General features: G+C 43.9%; 4 protein-coding genes and 1 long non-coding RNA gene across 6 annotated transcripts; 3 read left to right on the forward strand and 2 right to left on the reverse strand.

Annotated features, from left to right (window-relative positions):
- The first annotated feature begins 1,112 nt into the window (after positions 1-1,112).
- On the forward strand, positions 1,113-2,954 carry LOC115687477 (protein SENSITIVE TO PROTON RHIZOTOXICITY 2). Its single transcript, XM_030613063.2, has one exon. It carries the CDS (start codon positions 1,273-1,275, stop codon positions 2,578-2,580), a length of 1,308 nt encoding a protein of 435 aa, XP_030468923.1. The 5' UTR covers positions 1,113-1,272; the 3' UTR covers positions 2,581-2,954.
- Positions 2,955-5,125: 2,171 nt separating this feature from the next.
- LOC115687479 (histone H2B-like) lies at positions 5,126-5,908 on the forward strand. Its single transcript, XM_030613067.2, has one exon. It carries the CDS (start codon positions 5,220-5,222, stop codon positions 5,649-5,651), a length of 432 nt encoding a protein of 143 aa, XP_030468927.1. The 5' UTR covers positions 5,126-5,219; the 3' UTR covers positions 5,652-5,908.
- A 287-nt stretch (positions 5,909-6,195) lies between these two features.
- Positions 6,196-9,825, reverse strand: LOC115687476 (pheophorbide a oxygenase, chloroplastic). Its single transcript, XM_030613062.2, has 7 exons — positions 9,175-9,825; positions 8,588-8,823; positions 8,307-8,433; positions 7,735-7,871; positions 7,203-7,362; positions 6,662-6,940; positions 6,196-6,491 (listed from the first exon to the last, which is right to left on the reverse strand). The coding sequence occupies exons 1-7, from the start codon at positions 9,649-9,651 to the stop codon at positions 6,237-6,239; spliced, it is 1,671 nt and encodes a 556-aa protein (XP_030468922.2). The 5' UTR covers positions 9,652-9,825; the 3' UTR covers positions 6,196-6,236.
- A 3,068-nt stretch (positions 9,826-12,893) lies between these two features.
- On the reverse strand, positions 12,894-15,181 carry LOC130137738 (uncharacterized). The gene is made up of 2 exons (XR_008816109.1): positions 14,596-15,181; positions 12,894-13,275 (listed from the first exon to the last, which is right to left on the reverse strand). It is a non-coding gene; the product is annotated as an uncharacterized LOC130137738 (long non-coding RNA).
- Positions 15,182-15,220: 39 nt separating this feature from the next.
- LOC115687474 (uncharacterized) lies at positions 15,221-19,842 on the forward strand. Of its 2 annotated transcripts, none has more exons than XM_056309707.1 (3): positions 15,221-15,917; positions 16,679-17,733; positions 18,557-19,842. In XM_056309707.1, the coding sequence occupies exons 1-3, from the start codon at positions 15,781-15,783 to the stop codon at positions 19,732-19,734; spliced, it is 2,370 nt and encodes a 789-aa protein (XP_056165682.1). In that variant the 5' UTR covers positions 15,221-15,780; the 3' UTR covers positions 19,735-19,842. The 2 variants fall into 2 exon arrangements, with proteins under 2 accessions (XP_056165682.1, XP_030468920.2); XM_030613060.2 differs by having other exon boundaries at positions 15,222-15,917; positions 16,610-17,733.
- The last annotated feature ends 903 nt before the right edge of the window (positions 19,843-20,745 follow it).

Here is a 20,745-nt window from a genome sequence, read left to right on the forward strand (position 1 = left end):
TGGGCTCTAGAGTGACATCTAAAAACTTTCCTTCGCATGCACATCACTGTTATTCATCACACAATATCCATGTGTCAAGGTCCAATTCCTTGTGGGCTAAAGAGTGGAGTTTTGTGGCATCGGGGTAAAGAGTGAATGATGTTAGGGTGTTTGCGCTAGGAATCCTAGAGTGGAACGAATACCATCTTAGAGTATATTTGAAAGTGGGTCGGCCTCCGGTGCACAAATTGGTCAGATGCCGATGCCGCTCTCTTGATAATTAAAGTCATGGCAAGTTGAAACCTATTGTTGTACTGAGGTGACTTATATATCTCGCTCGAAAGACTAGATACCCGAGTTAAATTGAGCGTGGTAGATTCGATTTGAGGATGTGATTTGATATGCCGTCCTTAGAAATGATTTATTGACGGAAGGCTGACCTGGTATTCTCGACTCATTAGGCGCCGCACGGGCCATTTATCAGCCAAGAAACTGTCGGCCGACCAATGACAAAGTTCTTTGCTCAATTCTTTAGGCCTGGTGATCAATATCTTTTCCCAGACAACATGTAGTCGCTGGATAATTTCCAACCATATATGAGCTACAGCCATATAGGCAGCCGGGGTCCTTGTGATATTGATCAAGAGTTACAAATTACACGCGAAAGGGTGCAAGATAGTCATTCGTATGGCGTATGCCTAGTTGAAATATTCAAATCACGGCAAAGGTTGACGCCAGAAAGTGACCCCTCTTCCTGGTCTTTAAAAAGAGAGAGAGAGAGATAAGAATGGAGAGAGAGGTCTAGAACATATCTTTAAAAACCTTCGCAACGTGTAAGAAAAAAGATATATTATGAAAGGCAGAGTCATGGAAAGCCATTGGATGTTTGGTGTTATTTAATACACATGCCAACCTCTCTCTGTCTCTCTCTATCTCGAAAATTCTTTAATCATGTTCCTTAGTATACTAAGAAACACAAAGAAAGTACTAAGAAAGAGAGCTTGTCCCAATGCAAGATTGGTAACACTTGAGGCAGGCTCTATCCGGGGATGTTGCAAACCCCTCTCAAAGTTGACTTGCAGCTCTCTCTCCCTCTCCCTCTATCTCTCTCGACTATTATACACATTTTGTTTGCACATCAAAGAAAAGGATCAGGATCTCATGATGCTTCCCCTTTTATATATATACACTCTCGTTCAACAGCAATCTTTCTTTGTCGAGAAAGGAAGATCCAAAACGTTCCAATTCTCGCTTCTCACATAGATTGAGAGAAGGAGGGAGAGAGAGAAAGAGATGATTCCTCTTCCATCGGGCGCGAGTTCTTGCTTCCCGAGCGCGTCGCAAGGGCTTCAGATGTACGGCATGACCGGTCATGAAGACATTAGCGGCGTGACGAACTCCTCCATGGACAACAACAACACGGCTTCATCAACCTCGCCTGCGGATACGCACTCCAACTCTCTTCTTTACAACCTCTCGCTCCTCAAAGAGAAGGTCCACCAAGTCCAGTCCCTCATCTCCGTCCTCGTGTCTCCCCCCCAAATTGCCGGCCAATCGACGGCAACGACCTCGATGGCCATCTCGAGCATGGTCACTTTGATCCAAGAGCTCATCGTTGCCGCCTCTTCCATGATGTTCACCTGCCAACAGATGAGCAACGCCTCCACTTCTTCGGCAGACAACACAACCTCCCATCGAGAACTGATTCAGCAGCAGCAGCAGCAACCGCAACACCGAGTCAAACCTGTCAGCCACGGGGAGCTATTGTCTCATCACAACTCTCAGCCAACCGGTATTTATGCTTCTGATCAAACCTTTGACTGGTTCGCTGATAATAGCTACGTTAGCTCGCCTGCTATGGGAAATAACAATAGTGGCAATAGCAATAGTAACAATAGTTCTAGGGCTGGTCAAAATGGGAGGGATCAAGCAGTGCCCCGGCCATGCGTTGGTCAACGCGGTCATAACGAAGGCTCGTCGCAAGGGCCATCTCTGAAGAGCGGTAGTAGCAATTGCGACATCATCGAGCTCGATGCCTCGGAGATTTTGGCCAAGTACACTCACTACTGCCAAATCTGCGGGAAAGGGTTCAAGCGGGATGCGAACCTGAGGATGCACATGAGGGCTCACGGCGACGAGTACAAGACCAGCTCCGCTCTTAGCAACCCCTTAAAGAACAGCAGCGGGAACAACAGTTCGAGTGGTGCGGATGACAAGGAGTGTCTGATGAAAGCGCCGAGGAAGTACTCGTGCCCACACGAGGGCTGCCGGTGGAACCAGAAGCACGCCAAGTTCCAGCCGCTCAAGTCAATGATCTGCGTCAAGAATCACTACAAGCGGAGCCACTGCCCGAAGATGTACGTGTGCAAGAGGTGCAATAGGAAGCAGTTCTCCGTGCTGTCTGATCTGAGGACTCATGAGAAGCACTGCGGGGATCTGAAGTGGCAATGCTCGTGCGGCACTACCTTCTCTAGGAAAGACAAGTTGATGGGTCACGTGGCCTTGTTCGTGGGGCACACGCCCTTGATCAACTTGACGAAGCTGGGGAAAGTCGAGGGCCAATCCGCCACAACGACGTCGATGCAGATAGATGATAGGTAGCCACAGGTGGTTCTATACATGTGTTCTTGATGATCATCAGTTTATTTTTTTCCTTCTCTTTCTTTTGCCCTTTTCCCTTTTCGTAGCTTCTTCTGTAGCTTGTGTACATACTGCTGTCAGGTGTTTCAGCTATACACAGTTCCAAAAGATAGATGGTTTTGCCATATCTGACTTTCATATATTGTGCTATTAGGGGGTGAAGTAATCAGTATCTAGCGTGAAGAGTTTCGCTAGCACGGGCAGATCCGACCTGCTTTGCTGTCTTACGATACCTTCACTGAATACGTATTTACCCTTGTGAACTGGAGAATCGTTTTCTTTTTTCCTGTTCTTGTTGACTAGGGATATTGATATGATACTCACCAAGGTTGCTCTAGGTTCGACGGTATCCTAGAATTTTGCACCAGTGTGTTGCATTGGATCCATAGTACCTCTGTAGAACTGATTTACATGTATATTCAATCCCGTTTTAGTTTTCATTAGAGAGGGGAGCGTGCTTGCATGATGTTGTTATTCATCCAAGCAATGAGTGGTGTACACGCACACACATGGGGTGTTGATCAGAAACTTGCATAGACTCGGTATACGATGGATGGAGTGATCCGAGTAATTGAATTTGATGGATCTCACGTGAGCGCTGCATATTTGATAAGTCAAACGTGAGGCTTGAAAGTTTAAGTAGACAATACGTCGTACCACCGAATAAGTTCACTGAACATAATGCTTTTCTTCTTATGTGGATTGCCGATGTTGGAAATTGGGTTGGACTTTCCTTACATGGTATCAGACCCAGTATTATCCCTTTCGTGTAAGTACTTCACCGCCATCAGTCAAATTTCACGTGCCGCTCTTAATTCGACTTACAAGTGAGAGGGTATTAAAATATCGTCTCGTATTGCTTAACAATGGAATATACTTTTTATATTCATGTAGTCTCACGCCATCTATAAACTTAAGTTTTTGTATTGAACCTTCTAACAGCTTACTTAAGAGTTATCAGGCAAAAATGATATACGGGCTTTGACTCAATCTTTGACAACTACTTTCGCGCTTCTCCTATTGTGGAGTTGAGAGAAGCGGGGAGGGGCGACAAGCGCTATGCGAGCGCTACATGAACTAGTGATGGCATTTGCTCAAGAAGTTTTTCTTTCTTGCGATATACATGGGTGTTTCTGGTCGTAGGAAGACGAAGAAGATTTTGGATGCATGAATACCATGTACGTCTAGTAGCATGGTTGCTTTTGTGTAAGTACGATTGATTCTTTGATTTAGCAATACACGGTTACAAACTAAGGTATTATTAAACAAATGCCGAGATCGATGTTTTCGCAACCCTTTTTTCGTATTTTTGAAACTGCCGTACTTTCTTCACTTTTAAGTTTTAATAAGGAAGATGTAAAGGAGCGTCTCTCGGCACTTGTTAAGCATTCTTCAATGTACTTTGGAGATAGAGAATTTATTATTCGAAGCAGATGACTTTGTTTAATTGCGTGATTCTTTACTTCTCAAAGTGGCCTAGAAAGTGTTGTATTTTACATTTAGTTAACTCGTATTTCAGAGGCGCTCGTTAACAAGATCCTTTTTAATAAACTTAAAAACTGCTTGCAACTCTACATATGAGCGAGTGCACGATCTATTAGTGCCCTCATGATGCCCCATAGCACTTGTTAACGGCGTTAAGCAAACCGATCAAGAAAAGTTTACAGTTCTCAATGTACCGTGTTCTCTCGTATCATGTATAACCAATGTTCTGGAAAATTGAAAATTCCTTAAGTATGTTGAACATATGTCTAGGATGCCTGTTATGGCTTGGCCTTTTAATATCGGGACGACTCATGCATATCACGTGTGCACTTGGTCGATTTGCAAAGCTTGTTTCAACCCAACCGAGCATTAATTCCACACTCGAGAAACCAGCGATAATCCTAATTTATTTCACAACACGAATTTATTTTTTTCGAGTTAATTTTTTAAATGCATGACATTCGTTGTTTCCCAACATATATATCACATAGGTTGTCTTGTAGATTTGTATCTAGATTGTAAAGTTAGATGTCTTCTCGATTTTTTTAAAATTTTGGGAAAGAGCGAAACAATAAAAAAAGCAAATTTTGTGGATCGAGTCTTTAGAACAAGGAGACGAGGAATTCGAGGCGCAATACAGCAACCCCCCCAGGCCCACATCCGCAAGGCCCAATTCGGGCCCATTCCACGTGGCGGCATGTTACTGGACCTTCACCCGCCCGCTTTTCCACAGCCCCTTCAAAACTTTTCCCCAGCTTCGCGCTGCCGCCAAAACCGAACGGGGGAAAAAGAAAAAAAAGAAAACGGAATCAAAAATAAAAATTTCAAAAACCGACAAACTGGAAACCGTCGATTCCGCGAAACGAAGCCCCCCCCCCCGAAACAATCGCCACCGCCCATTCCCTCCGCCCCAACGCATCCGGATCGTCCACGTCATCGATCCGCCGCTCCCCGAACCGACCAATCGGATCGATCCCCGGGCCCTATATAAAAGCGAAAACCTCTCATCCTCCTCCTCCTCGTCTTCATCCCCGTCGCGTAATCAAAGCCAAAGCTTATCCCCCTCTCTCTCTCTCTCTCTCTCTCTCTCTCTCTCTCTCTAGAGTCGATCGGCGATGGCGCCGAAGGCGGAGAAGAAGCCGGCGGAGAAGAAGCCGGCCGACGACAAGAAGGCGGAGAAGGGGCCCGCGGAGAAGAAGCCGCGGGCGGAGAAGAAGCTGCCGAAGGAGGGCGTGGGGGCGGACAAGAGGAAGAAGAAGGCGAAGCGGGGCGTGGAGACGTACAAGATCTACATCTTCAAGGTGCTGAAGCAGGTGCACCCGGACATCGGCATCTCCAGCAAGGCCATGGGCATCATGAACAGCTTCATCAACGACATCTTCGAGAAGCTCGCCCAGGAGGCCTCCCGCCTCGCCCGCTACAACAAGAAGCCCACCATCACCTCCCGGGAGATCCAGACCGCCGTCCGCCTCGTCCTCCCCGGCGAGCTGGCCAAGCACGCCGTCTCCGAGGGCACCAAGGCCGTCACCAAGTTCACTAGCTCTTAGGTTTTTCAAGGGGGAGTTGGGGTGGAGATTGGGAGCGTTCCTCCTTTTGGGGGGTGGTGGATTTGGGTTTCGATTCGAGATGTAAAGGGCTAGGGTAGGGGTGGTAGTTTGGTTAGGATTCATCTATGTGCATTTTCTCTTTGGATTTTGTGATTTTTTCTTCTTGGGCGAAATCAGATGGAATCTTTGTGGCAACTGCTAAAGTTTGAAAACTTTTATCGTTCTCAATCTGAATTTTTACGCTATTACTTCTTTGATGCGAAGTTCCAATTTTGAATTCATTTTGTGTTGCGCTTATCAGAACCGTTTGGATTTTGTGGGTTAATTTTTTGCCTTACCATTTCATGAATAAATTATCCAACAGGGTTCATGGTTAACGCTTAAAGATTCAAACTTTACATAAGCAGAGACTTGCAAAAGCCTCGTTCTCAGATTCTTCATTCCCACAGTGGAAATGAGGAAACAAGAGATAAGTCATCTATGGGAGCCAGTTCAAGTGGGGGTGTTTCTGTCTGTATTGGTACAAGTTGGTGCATACAAAGTCTATGCCTGTGTGAAGAAATCTCAATGAAATAGATAGCGCCACTAATCAATATCGGCATGTACATAATCTACGAAAACGAAGTTCTTCTGCAGTTCGTGCAAGGCATAAGCAATTCCCGAACACAAAATGGCCATACCCGCAAGGACGATTCGCGGCTGCATGTCTGATGGGATGCCCACTGTTGCGCAGAAGAAGATGGTGGCGCCTATGAGAAGTTTCTGCCACATCCGAAATGCTTCGTAAGCTTTTCTGCACGACGAGCACTTGAGAGTATGTTGCTCGAACCGATCAAGCATCTGCGGAGCAAATAAAAAAAAAAACGAGATTGGATCAGAAGAGGACCTTTTGAAACTCTGATTCTTCCATTAGAAATCACATTCTATTGTATTCAAGATCTACTGATTCTTGACAAAGCTTCCCAGCATTCACAGAAGTACAGAATGGTTTAATTTGCAAGTCCCTGCACCTGACGTTTTGACAAGACAGTGGATGGCAAAGGCTGTTGACCGCTCGAGCCGAACCAGTCGGGTTGGCTGTTCCCGTGCCGTCTTAGCCAATTGCGGAATGCCAGGACAAAACGATCGGCTTGCGTTGGGGTAAATGTGATCTTTGAGTATTTCTTGTTTACATCTTCCTGACCCTCCATTGACATGGAGAGGAATATTTTCTCCTGTCCCTGAAGGACAATCATATCGCCATCGTACACTTTGTTTGAAGTCCAGTGCTCATGCCACCTCGGGATCACCTAGCAAATAACCACAGGAAACATGTCATGTTAGTTATGCTGTTACGAACAGGTATGTATGTGAATCACAAGCACTGAAGGTCAAGCCTCTAAATCACAATAACTTCTGCAATGTTGCTATGAGCAACGACCCATAATTTTACAAAGCAATACTATTAGAGACCTTAATTTGAACTCTTTAGGGAAAGAATAAAAGGGTAATGGAGTCCCTGTGAACCCCTTGAGTACACAATAGCACCAAGAAAAGGAGAAATGGTCTCACCTGCCACCAAGCCGGCCCTGGCATTGTGAACTGAAAGAAGTTTCGAGCACTGCAAACGATTGAACGAGTCTTCCCAGGGGCCATCGGTACGTTGAAGGAGCAGATCCATATAACCCATTTTTTATCACCAACAATAGGAAGTTTTGTGTCTATCTCTATCCTGGAGTAAAAAGACAAAAAATCTGAGCTAATGGAAAGAAAATGTATCCGGAAAGCTCAACAATTCGACATGAAAGTAGATAATGGCGGAAATGAGGCTGGAATGCCCGTAGCCACAAGTAGAACGAGAATGGATCAAATAAATACGGTTGCTTGTAGACAAGCTTTGATATTTTCAACAGAGCCTACTTGTGAAATGAGTAGTTAACATACAAATTAACTATCAGTGGTATCATGTCAGATATTTTCAGGGACCCAGAAACTGCAGCCTATTCAAGGTTAAAACAGCAGTGAAGAAAGCAGTGGTCACAGTCTAAGCGTGAGCTGGTATTAAGTTCAACAAGAGGCAAAGGTAGATAAGATGGAGACGTACTTGTTGATATAATAACAAGGAGCCACGAACTTAGCACTGATTCTTGGGTTATCATCACTAGATCCAGCAAAACCCCAAGGCCCACTAGACTCCATTTTGAATGGCAAAGGTTTGGCTCTGTCTCTCCTTCCTGTGACCTGTCACATGACTTCCCAATGTAAGCTAAGATGAAAACCTTTTTCCTAGAAAAGAATGCATTAGCCAGCAAGGATGATACATGCAGAGAGCATTTAGTCTCGACAAAAGTAGATTACGGTCGACTTATGCATTTTACAGTTTATTGCTTTCTTAAATGCAAAATTTCTGTCAAAGAAATGACGGGACAACAGGCAGCTTGCAGGATTTTTATTGTCGACATATCGTAAAACACACTCATTCACAATGTTAGTTGGTATGTTAACCACGAAACGGATGTCAAATTGCTAATTCAAGGACAAATAAGAATGTCATATAGTGGTCAATCGTGCTAATGCTTGATCTCCATCACCTGAATTGCATTCTGAGCTGCTGTACTTTTTCTCATCAGTTGAAGCAAATGACCAGAGGAACGATATCATAATTGAGGACTATACCTTATGATGAGCAAAATCAATGTGAGAGGGATCTGAAACATTCTCCATGAGTGTATCATAGCCATAAAACAGATCACGCTGAATTGTCACAGTCGAGAATTCAGGCTTATCGAAGTCCTCAGGCAACCTGAATTTTAATATTGCAAAGAACTCATAAGATTCTTTGCCGAGCACTGCTATTTCCATCACATAATGTTGAAATAAGCAGCGTACACAACATCAACGAATTCATAAGCAAATCAAATATAGAAAAAGAAACATCCACCAAAAAGATTGATTACATGGGAGGTTTGGTGGCATTGGCTCTTTCCCAACCATTTTCATCAGGCCAAACAAAGAGGAGGCCTTGAGAAATCATCGTGGGGAACCTTGTCACACATGCTCTCGGAGATCGAACAGCGCGTGCCTCAGGACCTTCTGAAGCAGCCTGGGGAATCCGAGTACACGACCCGCAACCGTCAAAGGACCACCCATGGTACGAGCACTGCAGATTCCCATCTTCATCAATCCGCCCTTCCTATAAGCAAAATCAGATCAACCCATCACAAATATGACCATAAAAAAGGCAATTCTTAAGGATTCTTGGGTAAAGCATCCGTAAACCAAGACCACTATATCTCAAATTCCACAACATTTACTTTCCCTTTTAGCTTGGAAGTTAAAGATGAGAGAAAGCACACGGTTCGCCATCTGACAGCTGAGAAGAATACCAAAACGAAACCTCTCAAATGAAGAACTCTTAGCATCTGATTAACTATATTTCTTCACTGAAGCGCACTTATAATCTAATACCGTGAATTCAATTTCTCAGCTTCCACATAATGATATCGCCCCTTACTAAGTATAGAAGAAAGAACAAGAGAATTACAGATAACGGAGCGAGGCGATGCGGGCACTTGTCATCAAAAGCGACCCACTGACTATTGGATTTATCAAACCAGAGCACGAGGTCTCGACCCAGAAGCTGAAACGGGGTGGGCAAGCCAGGGTCCAAGTCTTCAATCAAAGAAACAGGGTACCAATGGTCTCTCCACGTGAACTTGGAGGCCGAGCTCTCGTCACCAAGCTCCTCCTCAGCTCTGAACTCGTCTTCTTGAAACTGATCTCCATGTGTCTCCGTCAATTTGTTGTCTGGGTCGGAGGTCGGAGGTGGCGATGTCGGAGGAGCAGCTACCCTGAGTGGAAAAGGAGAGAACTTTAACCTCTTCGGCGCTTGATGCGAGAAAAGGCTTGTGGGTTTGATGGGAAAAAGGGAAGGGAATCTGAGGGAATTGTTTTTGGCTGCCGACGATGATAGAGCGACGACAGACGAACAAGCAGCAGAGAGAGGTGGAAGCAGTGACATGCTTTGGGATTTGTTTATTATTTCGCGTGTTTGGACAGTGCGATGCAGGAATTGCGAGCTCGAACTGATGATTTCTTTATTCTCACGACAGACAGATTTGTGAAGAGTTGTCCAGAAAGTTGCGTGCAAGTATCGTAAATGTGCCGTGTCTGTTTGTTAGCCGAGCCAAAAAAGTCTCGGTCCGTGCTTGAATAGTTGCAACTGAAAGTGAACCAGTAGACCGATAACTTCGGCTACATTGAAGAAAAATCCAACCAGCACAATTTCATTCCATATATGCGACTTCCTGCATCCTAGGTGAGCTTTCAAATTTCTACCGGATAGTTGATTGAGATTCATTTAATGGGTCTCGCATTTGACGCCACGAAATGGAATCGGCTCATGATCCGGATTCACCATGGCATTTTGCGACTTTATGAAGGCTAAGTATTTGTATTTCTGATCAGGCTATGGACACTAGCCGAAAAAGGTAACAGCAACGATGGACGATATACGAGAGAGGCCCGTGAGAGATTGTGGACTTCCTTCCTCAAACTGCTATGTTCAGGGACAGCATCTTCATAGGCCAAACCAAATATTTTCCCACAAGGTGCTCTCTCGACAAAGTAATGGAGTGCTAGTGGGATGAAACAGTAAGCTTCAGGCAAGGGCAGTAACGAGATCTGAAACATGCCAAGACTTGCCAACACTTCATCTCTTTGGCTGGCCTCTGGCTTGATCAATGTGGTTGGAGGATTCCATTGCGTGGTCAAATTGCCTGAGTAGTCTGAGAAGTTTTTATTCACAAGCTTGCTACCAAATAGGAAGAATTCTACTTGCAATCCGGTGATTTCCTTTTGCTGAACCGATAGAGCAGGGACGAGTCTAGTTTCTGTGATTTCAAAAAGAACATTGGCATTGCAATCGCAAAATCATGGCATGAACAGAGGAAGGGATCGATGGACATCAAACAAACATAACCCTGTGGTGACCAAGGGATGGCACGCGTGAAAGGGTAAGATGAAGCTCAGAAGTAAACCGCCATTGATCGGAACCGATGGGGGATAATCCAGCCGTCACATTGAGTATATGCAAAGCGGTAGTAGTGTAGTGCTCGCATTAAGAACCCAGATATGCTGCATCTAAGGGATGCTGGAAATGGTGGGACTGAGACCAACACTTGTCCGAGTTGATGGGTTATATATTTGATGGTGACCAACAGTAAACATGCAATTTTATTCCTAAAAAACAGATGGATAACTTCACCAAAAAGAGTTGGCCAAGATCTCTGTCCAGCTCGCCCTTTGGCATGTTTGCATGGAGCCTAAGATTAAGTTGCCAGTACAGCCATCGGCATAGATAACACGGGCAGGAAGCGAAGAGATTGGTATAGGGCCACTTCTGTCATAAAAAGCAGCTCAGCAGGTAAGATTCCAGGTTGCTATATTTTCCATAAGGAGCACATAATTCACACACCACAACTCCGCTGAAGTGAGCAAAGTCTTGACATCAGCAAGTATGTCCGTAATCATCCAAATGGAGGGAATATTTCACTGCCACAGTGGTCATACTATAACCGGAGCATAGCCTTCCGACATGATCTCACTGAAGCCTGATTTGACAGCAATACCAACCGTTAGGAGAGCAGCAATAGCTTCTGCAAACAGGGAGGTCACAAAGTGGAAGTCTCTGTCTGAGCTATAAACCAAATTTCCTTTCAGTGTCCCGCAAGTCGTGGCAAGGATAGCAAACCGAAACCAATAGCCATGTCAAAGTTAACCTTAACTTTACCAGCTGGAGGGGGGAACCATTTAGGAGCATGTACGATGTTTGCGTCTTCAATATACCACTCCTTTAAGTTATATCAATACATTTCATTGAGTCTGTGAGCAAAATTCAATGGATGAGCCGTTGTTCGGCTAAGTTCGTATATCAGAAATTAAAATCAAACGCTACGAAAACTAACCTGAAAGCAGTACAACCAAATAAGCAGAATGTTGATCCGAGCCCAACGAATTAACGTCGTGCCCTCAATCAGTACCCGAGGATATTGGACAATCGTCTCCCAGGATAGAACGAATCTCGTTCCTCCGAAGCGGTACGTATTCGGAGGACTCCAACGAACGCAATTTTGCAGAACAATCGCACCAAATGACAATGATGAAGTGAATATGCGTAGGGAAAAAATGAATGCCACGAAGTGATATCTTTTCCGAACTAAACTTTTCGGTGTTTGTTCGGAAAAAATAAAAAACCGATGGAGAATCGAGCCGGCCGGCTGCGGCGGCGGACCGACCTAGCTTGACGTAGGTCCTCTCTCTTCCACAAAAGTGGGGTACCCCTTAGGGCCCAAACCTATTTGTGAGGCTCAACTAGTTGAACCCATCTCCCATCTCTCTTTTACCCTATGTGGGACACTTTCACCCACACACTTCTCATTCAATTCTATGGGATTTTGGTACCAAAATCCCAACATGAGCTGCCACACTCGAGTTACTATCTCGTCCCAAAGCAACCAAAGCTGGTCAATTAACATAGCTGCAAAATGAAGGAACCTTTAGTGTCAATACCAAGAAGCCCTAGAGTTTGGCCAGGTGTGATGATGATGCAAATCAAATCCGCTATTGGAAGGTCTTTCAGGGTTGACATGCGCAGAGGCCACACTCAGTCCAGGCAAACCACTTGCGTAAACTGACAAAAGAGAGAGAGTGCTCTAATGATTCTTTCCCTCGATTGCAAAGGGGAAAAGGTGACTGGGGGATGAGGTGATGCCTCCTAGCAACCCATTTTGTCGGTACAACTCCGCACACAACCCTCCATGATACAAACTATATTCTCGCAGGCAAGTTTGCTTCCTTGATAGCATCCCAGTCCTTAGTCCGCAGGTTTTAAAGGCCCCCAGAAGCAAATTTTGTTCAGCATCAGCATAACCAGCAGAGGTCCTGATTTCACAGAGAAGTTTCCTTTTGCATTCGGAATCTATATAAGCGACTCTTCCGGGGCTGATTGATAGCTTGCACTGGGCATCTAGTTAGCTGAAAACTTATTGATATACTGAATGAAGTCGGCAATATAGTACACACAAGCCACCACATACATCAAGAGCAAATACTTAACTAAGAGAACATGGCAAAGATTTAACGACTTACCTTAATTACTGGATCAAGATAGATGGTCAAAGTAGTTGAATATCCAGATCACGAGATTTAAGATATTAGCTTCGATAGGTAAATTGCGGGTAGCCCTTAATAAATGGAAGAAACTTATGTCATCATGAATCTGAACATTAAGTAAGCAAGGATTACATTTCGTAAGCCCCAGGAAGTAAGGGGAAGGTAGAGAGATATTACAAGGAACAAGCATGCCACTAGGCAATCGTTGCAGTGGCAGCAAAGTCTCTTCTAGAGTGTGGACATGATACAGGGGATCAAGACTTCAGGACTGCAAAAGCTTTACAGAAGAAAAATCTAAGGAAGGAGACAGTGTGAGCCTCCACAAAGTTGTAGAGAGCAATCCCCAACAGAATCGAAATCCTTCTGGTCTGAAACTTTCCTTTTTTCATTAGACTAGTTGTAGTACATGTACGTAATGGCTATGATGGTAGAAGAATGAGCTCACCTAAGCATGAGGGATAAACCAAGCATTCTGCAAAATACGTAACTAGGATCAGAGACACGCAAGACAAGTGAAAGCACCCATCAAACAGCTCCTCTCTTCAAGTTGAATGCGCACAATTCATGGAAATTCCTTTTTTCACTCTGAAGTCATTAAGAAAACATATGCAGTTTCCACCAGAACGTGGAATCTTTGAAGCCAACAATGATGTGTAGTAATTTAGACTCGAGAGCAACTACTAATCTCCTAAATCATCCAACTTGACAAGTCTCCTCTCCACCTCATTTAGTGCAAAGACATCGATCCAAGGTGCTCTGTTATCATATACCTGGCGTGGAACTTCTTCATTACGTTCTTCTGTGTCTAAATTCTATCATACCTTCCTAGCAACTATGCCTCATAAAATTTCTCATCTTCTTCCTCGCTCAAGCCATCCGTTGCATCTCCTCCCACAAGGACTACTAACAACGATCCTTTGAACTTTACCAAGAACAACCAGTGAACTCCAGATAATCCTTCTAGCCAAATGACAGCCAACTTTTGAGGGATTTCTAGGTTACAAATTATCACCCTTCCTGTGGAATCCACGGCATAGAATTGCCCGCTGTAAAAGAGTTAGTAGATGTATCTGGACGGACGATCTTGAATCACAGACTATAATTCATCTTTAATTTACAAAATGACAGTCTGCTTACCGTTATTTTCTAGCACAACACTGCCCAACGTTCTGGACACCCAAAGTAGGATTTTTCCAAAAGATGACATGGTTAACAAAGAAGACCTAATTCTGTGTCTACAATGCGCCAGTGCTGGAACCCCTAAAGTCCCGACAGGCCTGATCCTCATGGTTTTCTTGAAAATCTAGAATGTCTGACAACTCTGTCAACTTCGGGAGAATTTTCTTATCGGCAAGTAGATTGAAAAGCAAAATCTTGGGTCTTCTATCCACCACTGCCGACCAATCATAAGAGGAACCGCAGCATTGTTCACCAAGCAATTTCCGTGAGCTGAACTTGTAGAATAGGTTCTGAGAAATGCTAACGGAAGTTTACGCATCGGTATTTTGATTATAAGGCTGGAGTATCCATGGAATTTGACAAGGTAACTTGAGATAGAAACAACACATGTATGTGGATAGATAAACCAAATGGAGACGTAAACAAGGAATTTTATCAGCTCAACTCTGCAGGATTGACAAAACCATCAATCGTAAATAGCTAGCTACCTGATAGACACCAAGAAATATTTCTGTTAACATGTTAGAAATATGTACAACTTTTAGTTCCCCCATGACATTGCAACATGAATGAATAATGTTCAAATAGCAAAAGAAATCCATAAAAAGCTCACATTGAAAAACCAAGACTCGACACCTTGTCAGATGCCTAATGCTTCTCCAACTTTTTGCCGACAGCTCGAAACTGGACTTGGTCTCCGAGCCGAGAAGTTCTTTCGGCAGCCGAGACCAATTGGGATCCATTCTCATCCAGGGCAGGGTGCAGTCAAAGGCTCAAAGCCCAGTCCTCCGTGTGGCCGGTTCCTCCTCTGCTAAACGAATCAACAAACAGGTCGACTGCATAAGTATTGCACACAACAAACCGAGCTGTAAGCTATGAGAGCTTCAGCGAAAATCTGAATCTAGAGAAGCATGCGACTGCCAGCTGAAAGCTACTGCTGACGGCAGCAAGAATGGTAATGCTGATTTCTTCGAACTCTGAGATCATTGATGGGTCCCTTGAGAAGAAGGCCAAGTCAACAAAGCGAATGATAAACAGGGGAGGCGTAGGCGTATCTTCGGGGCCATATTCCTCTCTGTTTCTCTCTCTCTGACACGCATACACGCACAATGAGACAGAGTCCCATGGATTTAGCATGCCATTAAAGTTACAAGAGTAGAAAAAGTCATGACCTTTTTGCAAAGTCTCTCTCTCTCTCTCTCTCTCTCTCTCTCTCTCTCTCTCTCTCCGTGTGAAGGATCCAACTTCTGATTGACCGGCCAACGACATCTCCAAAACATGTGAAAACGAATGATTGGGAAATGTCTGCGTCTTTACACGATCTTCTTGATTCTCTCGTGGAAACCCACATTTGAATCTTGACTCCGCAAAAGCAGAAACCGTCGGATTCAGACAAGTGAACCCGACACACAAAAGAGCAAAACCCAAGACCCAAGATTCCATTTCCCTTCCAGCACGAAAAGTCTTTCATTATAATTTCTTCATTGACCCACGCTCCCCTTATTAGGGAAGGCAACCTCAACCTAATTCACCGGGCCACGCAGTTCAAGAAACCAACCAGTGCCCAGTTGCCGCCGGCAGCGGCGTCTCTTTTCCATCGAGCGAACAACATCTGATCACTCTTCAATGTCCAGATTTGATGTGAAAGTACACGGCAATGGATGTAACTCGGCGGGGTCTTTATTCATTTTGCAAACAGAGTGGATGCATTTCACCTGTTTGTTGATTCGTCGCTTCAGATGCGTGTGAAGAGGAGATAACCTGCAGGACGCAGGAGCAGTGCTTTGATCAGCTCAGGATGGCCGCGGAGGCCGATTGGCCGCAGTTGCCCAAAGAACTTCTGGAGATGATCTCGGATCAGCTAACCGGACTGGATGATCATGTCCGATTTCGAGCGGTCTGTCGAAGTTGGGCAAGCATCAGACCTCCCCCGAGGTATGATATCTTCATTATTCTATGACGGAATATATCAATCATTCTGGCAGAAACATGGAGTTCCTTCAACTCTGCTTGCATACTATATTTTAGTCTTACAGCTTCTGCAATTTTATATCTTCAAAGTATTATTCTATGAGGGAACAATGACACAGTTTCATCTGAACATAAATTTCTTACTAGAATGTTTTTTACATGAGATCACATACTTGAATTTTGCCAAACAACGTGAAGATGAAAAATGTGCAAGCTCTTGATTCAAAGTCTTTCCCAGGGCGATAATGTCTGGCAGCAAGGCAGGAATGTAACTGTCAGGTCGCACAATCTTACATGAATATCGTCTAGATGGTCATGCTAATTCTTTCTTCCTGGTAGAAGTCATACTAATATCATTTCAAGTGCAAGGATGTCAATATTAATAACTCGAGGGGTCAAATATTTAGAAAATAGAATTTTCGTTCCCATGATTGATATTTGAACAAACCTATTTAGCGCTTCAAATGCTTTTTCTTGACAATAATTTGCATCAGTCGTTGCATAACAGTGTCCTCATCTGTTTTAGCCAGTAACAATATCCACATTGAGGTGTGGCTGTTAGTAATGTACAGTTAAGTAGTCCCATCGAGCCCATAAGTTCATTGTTTGACATCTATTGCTTATTTTCTATAAATGCATCGACATCACCAACAAAGGGTACCTCGTCAAATGCCATGGCTACTACACCCTTGTAATCAGGACACTGACGCAAGAACTTTTGTCAGCATTTCGGAGAACAAGTTCTACCGATTCAGCTCACCAGAATTTCTTGGTAAAAGATGCTGTGGTTCCTCTTATGGTTGGTTGGCATTGCTAGATGGAACCCCTGAAATTTTACTCTTTAATCCACTCACTGAAGAGAAAATTCTTCTTCCGAACTTGACGAGATTGCCAGAGGTTCTTGAGTTTCACGAAAAGGGTGAGGAATACCTCTATGAAGATTTGATGGGGGAGCACCACACTATAGACATGGATATCATGAAGAATTTCTTCGTCCACTGTATTGCCTTGTCAGGTGATCCTACTTTGGTAAACCAGAATTCTTGGGCAGCACTGTGCTATGATTTAAGAGCAAATAGACTGGCTTTTTGTAAGGTACATGATAAATCATGGACTGTGCTCCAAGACCAACCAACGAGATATGTTGACATTCTCATTCACAAAGAGCAACTGTATGCAGTGGATTTCACTGGAAGAGTGATCATATGTGACTTATGTTCCCCTGAGAATTTGGTCATTGTTCAGCCTGAATCAGTATCTGGACCTCGTCGCAGATATTTGGTTGAACTAAGAGGAGCCTTGCTAATGGTTTGCGCGCCAATGGATAATGTGGTCAACTTAGCTGAGGAAGAAGAGGAGAACTTTTATGAGGCACTGCTTGATAGTGACCATTCTGTTATTTATGACTCTGAAGATGGTGGTAGAGGACCTCTCCACATGGAATATAAGAACAGAGCTCTTTGGTTCCATGTCTTTGAATTGGATGAGGTAGAGCGAAGATTGGTGAAGGTGAACAACTTGGGCAATTATGCACTGTTCTTGAGTCAAAATTATTCTGTGTCCCTATTGGCTTCTGAAGTCCCAGGTTGCAGGGAAAACTGCATCTATTATCTTGATGGTTTCACAGTGAAAGGGGGCACCAACACGAAGAAGGGTTACGAATTATGCAGATTCAACTTGGAGAGTGGAGCTACTCAACACGTAATTACACTAGTCTTACATGTACCTGATCGCCGTTGCCCCTTTGGATGGGACACGTGGTTCATCCCCTCATCTGTAGGTCAGTTCACCGTTCTACTACTCATGCTGTTTATGATTGTTTGTTAGCAAGAATATATTCAGATATCACTGTTGCATGGTGCTAAACTTTTTATTTCCCTCTCGTTTATCAGAAAAAATGGATAGTCACTTTAGACCCTTTCCGAATAGTCACATTGCTCTTTCTATCATTTGCTATATAAATGCATAAATGCAAACTCGTTTCTCCATTCTGTCTTCGTAGTCAGTTGGAGAAAGCCAATAAACTAGCTCAACTGTTTGCATTAAATGTTAGCTTATTATAATCTAAGAGAGAAACTTTGTCTCCCTCTGGCCATATTAGTGGCATGGTCTTAGATCAGTTAGCAATTCACTTTCATCATTCATCCAAATAAACATAGGGAAATTATTTTGTACATTTCACGGACATCTAGTTGTTCTTGGATAGGTTTTTACCCCCTTCCTTCTTGGATAGTCTGCCGATATAACTTTCTACAGCTAAGTGAACCAAGTGCTTTTTGTGGATCCACTGTTTCCCACCTCCTCCTCGTAATTGTGTCCCCAATGCTTGAAAACAGACATCGGTCCATGAACAATTATCTGACTATTTGGCTGTTAAACTATGGCTATGTATGGTCTTATCAACATAGTGAACTGATGCGGGAATCCTGGATGCCTACTCTTCATTACCATCTTCTTACTCTTTATGATATAACTAACTTGTGGACTCTTGGGCCAGATTAATTAATTAGCTTTTATGTTGTTCCTTTAGTGTCAAGTTTCTGCCGTCAATAATGTCTGAATAAGTCTTCTTTGTGATTTCTACGTGGCTACCTTCTTTCTAGCCAACTGGATGCCTACCCAAAGCTCTCAATTGGCAGAAGACACGATTACATGGATTCCAAATGTCAAAGGAAACTTCTTCATCAAATCCACGCTAGATATACATGGTCAGATTTCCTTTCCAGGGCCCCTAAAACCCAACGAGTGGAAAGCTATCATGGAAGTGAACTTCCCTCGGAGACTCCAGTTGCTGCTATGGAGGGTGGCATGTGGAGTTCTACCGACCAAAATGGTTGCTAAGACTCGATACCTTGTTCCTGAATCTCCTTGTCCATTCTGCCATCAAGTGAAAGAGTCTTTAGAGCATCTCCTTCTTTCCTGTCAATTTACCCAAGCGGCATGGTTGAACTCTGCATGGCCCCTGCGCATTTCAGCCTTAGAGAATACTAGATTAGCAGACTGGATTCGAATAGTTGTCAATCCAAGCAACACGCTTGGGATCAATGGTGATGAAGCTAAAAAGTTCCTTGCTTATGTAGTTATGTTCATTGTCCATCTTTGGGGGCTCCGGAACTGGTTAGTGGCCAGTGGAGAGGAGGGTCAACCCTCTGCTTTTGCTCGTGCCCTGAATGTGAATTATGGACGTTTCTTGAAAGTGTGGGATTTCAGGAAAGAAAGCGAGTTTCGTGGCGCAAAGTGGGTCCCTCCCCCTGGAAATAAAGTCAAGGTGAACTTCGATGTGGCAGTCTGCCTAGATTTTGCTATGCTAGCCATGACTTGCCGGGACAATGAAGGGAGGTTTCTTCTTGCTTGGACTGAGAGACTACCTACTTGCGACCTCATTGTTGGAGAAGCTAAGGCTGCTTTCTTGGCTGTTTCTACTGCAATTGAATATGGTTTCACTAAGATCATAGTGGAAGGCAATGATCCAGCAGTAATCCAGCCGCTGCAGCACTGGAAAACTCCCCCCTCTCAAGCTATTGCCAATGTAATCGCTGATATCAGGACTTTGCTCAGTTCGGCTATATCATGGCGTGTGAACTATGTATCTGTAATGGAAAATTTAGCCACCCATAATCTTGCCTGTTGGGCTGCTTTTTACGATAGGAGTGGCTCTATACCAGTCTCTTCTCTCCCTTTTTGTGTCATCTATGCCGATGACAGAGGTTGCCACTCGATGTCAGAACCCACGCAAGCACACGGATGGAGTGGAAACTATAGGCCAACCCGTCCTTATTGAAGTTCTTTATAATAGCACGCAAGTTGCTTTTTTCTTTGGGCCTTTTCACTATGAGAACTAAGCCACATCATGTGCACGTGATCTTGATAAACTTCCCTGTCCTCTCCATGCTCTTGTATCTCTCTCTCTCGTTTATTGCTAGCTTGCCCATCTTGGGGTAATCGCAGTCGCAGCAGACGTATAAACCCTTGTAGATGGCTGTAATTATCATTTCCAAGTGCAATTGTGAATCTTATAATCTGAATTTGCATATATGAATCGATGGAACAAAAGGGGTTCAAAAATACTACGGATGCCCCATAAGTATGTTATTACTTGCTGTTAACACACCACGGACCACTTCACGGGCAGATTAGTTCGCAAACAATCGTATAATTTCATAAAATCGGCCCAGCTAAATCTCATATGCGCAGGTGATCAAAGGCCCTGATGCAAAATAATGCCTGCCCGAATTGTTCGCGCCAAATGATTCCAAGTCATATGCGCAGGTTGGCCAAAAAGAGTCGTGTGCAAGATGATGGCAGGTACTTTCTAAGACAGACTCCTGGGTCAGATCGTAAAAACAGACTTCTACTTCTTTTCAAAGCACAAAATTGTACAATCTGGAAACTCATCTGACTCAAATACGAAGACTAATTTGACTGCACTACCCCGCCAACTTCAATATGTGTAGTCTTCAACTCTTCCGTAGGCAGTGATGACGGTAGGACTTCTGTAATAACAAGAAGTTCCTTAACTTCCCACCACAAGACAGTCCACAAAACTGGTCAAGTCCTAACAATTCTGTACATAAGAAATTGAGGCAAAGAAAAAGTGAAGCACCGCGAGAGAGGCTGGCGGCACCGATCCTGTGGGGTGAAAGCCAGACAAGGTATTGGGTAAAGCAAACAGATGCCAACAGGATACCCAACATTTCATTTACATCGCTTGCTTGTCCGACATACAAAAGTATCTCACAGGAAAAGAAAACCAAAGGGAAAACAATAATAATATTCTCCAAATTTTGCCTTA

This window comes from Syzygium oleosum, unplaced genomic scaffold (genome assembly GCF_021117445.2).
Source record: "Syzygium oleosum isolate NSW1041296 unplaced genomic scaffold, Sole_v2.1 Sole_v2.03, whole genome shotgun sequence".
NCBI lineage: Eukaryota > Viridiplantae > Streptophyta > Magnoliopsida > Myrtales > Myrtaceae > Syzygium > Syzygium oleosum.

Coding starts and splice junctions, on each gene's coding strand:
- LOC115687477 (XM_030613063.2), top strand. CDS start 1,273: ATGATTCCTCTTCCATCGGGCGCGAGTTCTTGCTTCCCGAGCGCGTCG.
- LOC115687479 (XM_030613067.2), top strand. CDS start 5,220: ATGGCGCCGAAGGCGGAGAAGAAGCCGGCGGAGAAGAAGCCGGCCGAC.
- LOC115687476 (XM_030613062.2), bottom strand. CDS start 9,651: ATGTCACTGCTTCCACCTCTCTCTGCTGCTTGTTCGTCTGTCGTCGCT. Junction 8,434..8,587: donor AATGCCACCAAACCTCCCAT/GTAATCAATCTT, acceptor ATTAAAATTCAG/GTTGCCTGAGGACTTCGATA. Junction 6,941..7,202: donor CAGGGCCGGCTTGGTGGCAG/GTGAGACCATTT, acceptor GTTATTTGCTAG/GTGATCCCGAGGTGGCATGA.
- LOC115687474 (XM_030613060.2), top strand. CDS start 15,781: ATGGCCGCGGAGGCCGATTGGCCGCAGTTGCCCAAAGAACTTCTGGAG. Junction 15,918..16,609: donor AGCATCAGACCTCCCCCGAG/GTATGATATCTT, acceptor TCACCAACAAAG/GGTACCTCGTCAAATGCCAT. Junction 17,734..18,556: donor GTTCATCCCCTCATCTGTAG/GTCAGTTCACCG, acceptor CCTTCTTTCTAG/CCAACTGGATGCCTACCCAA.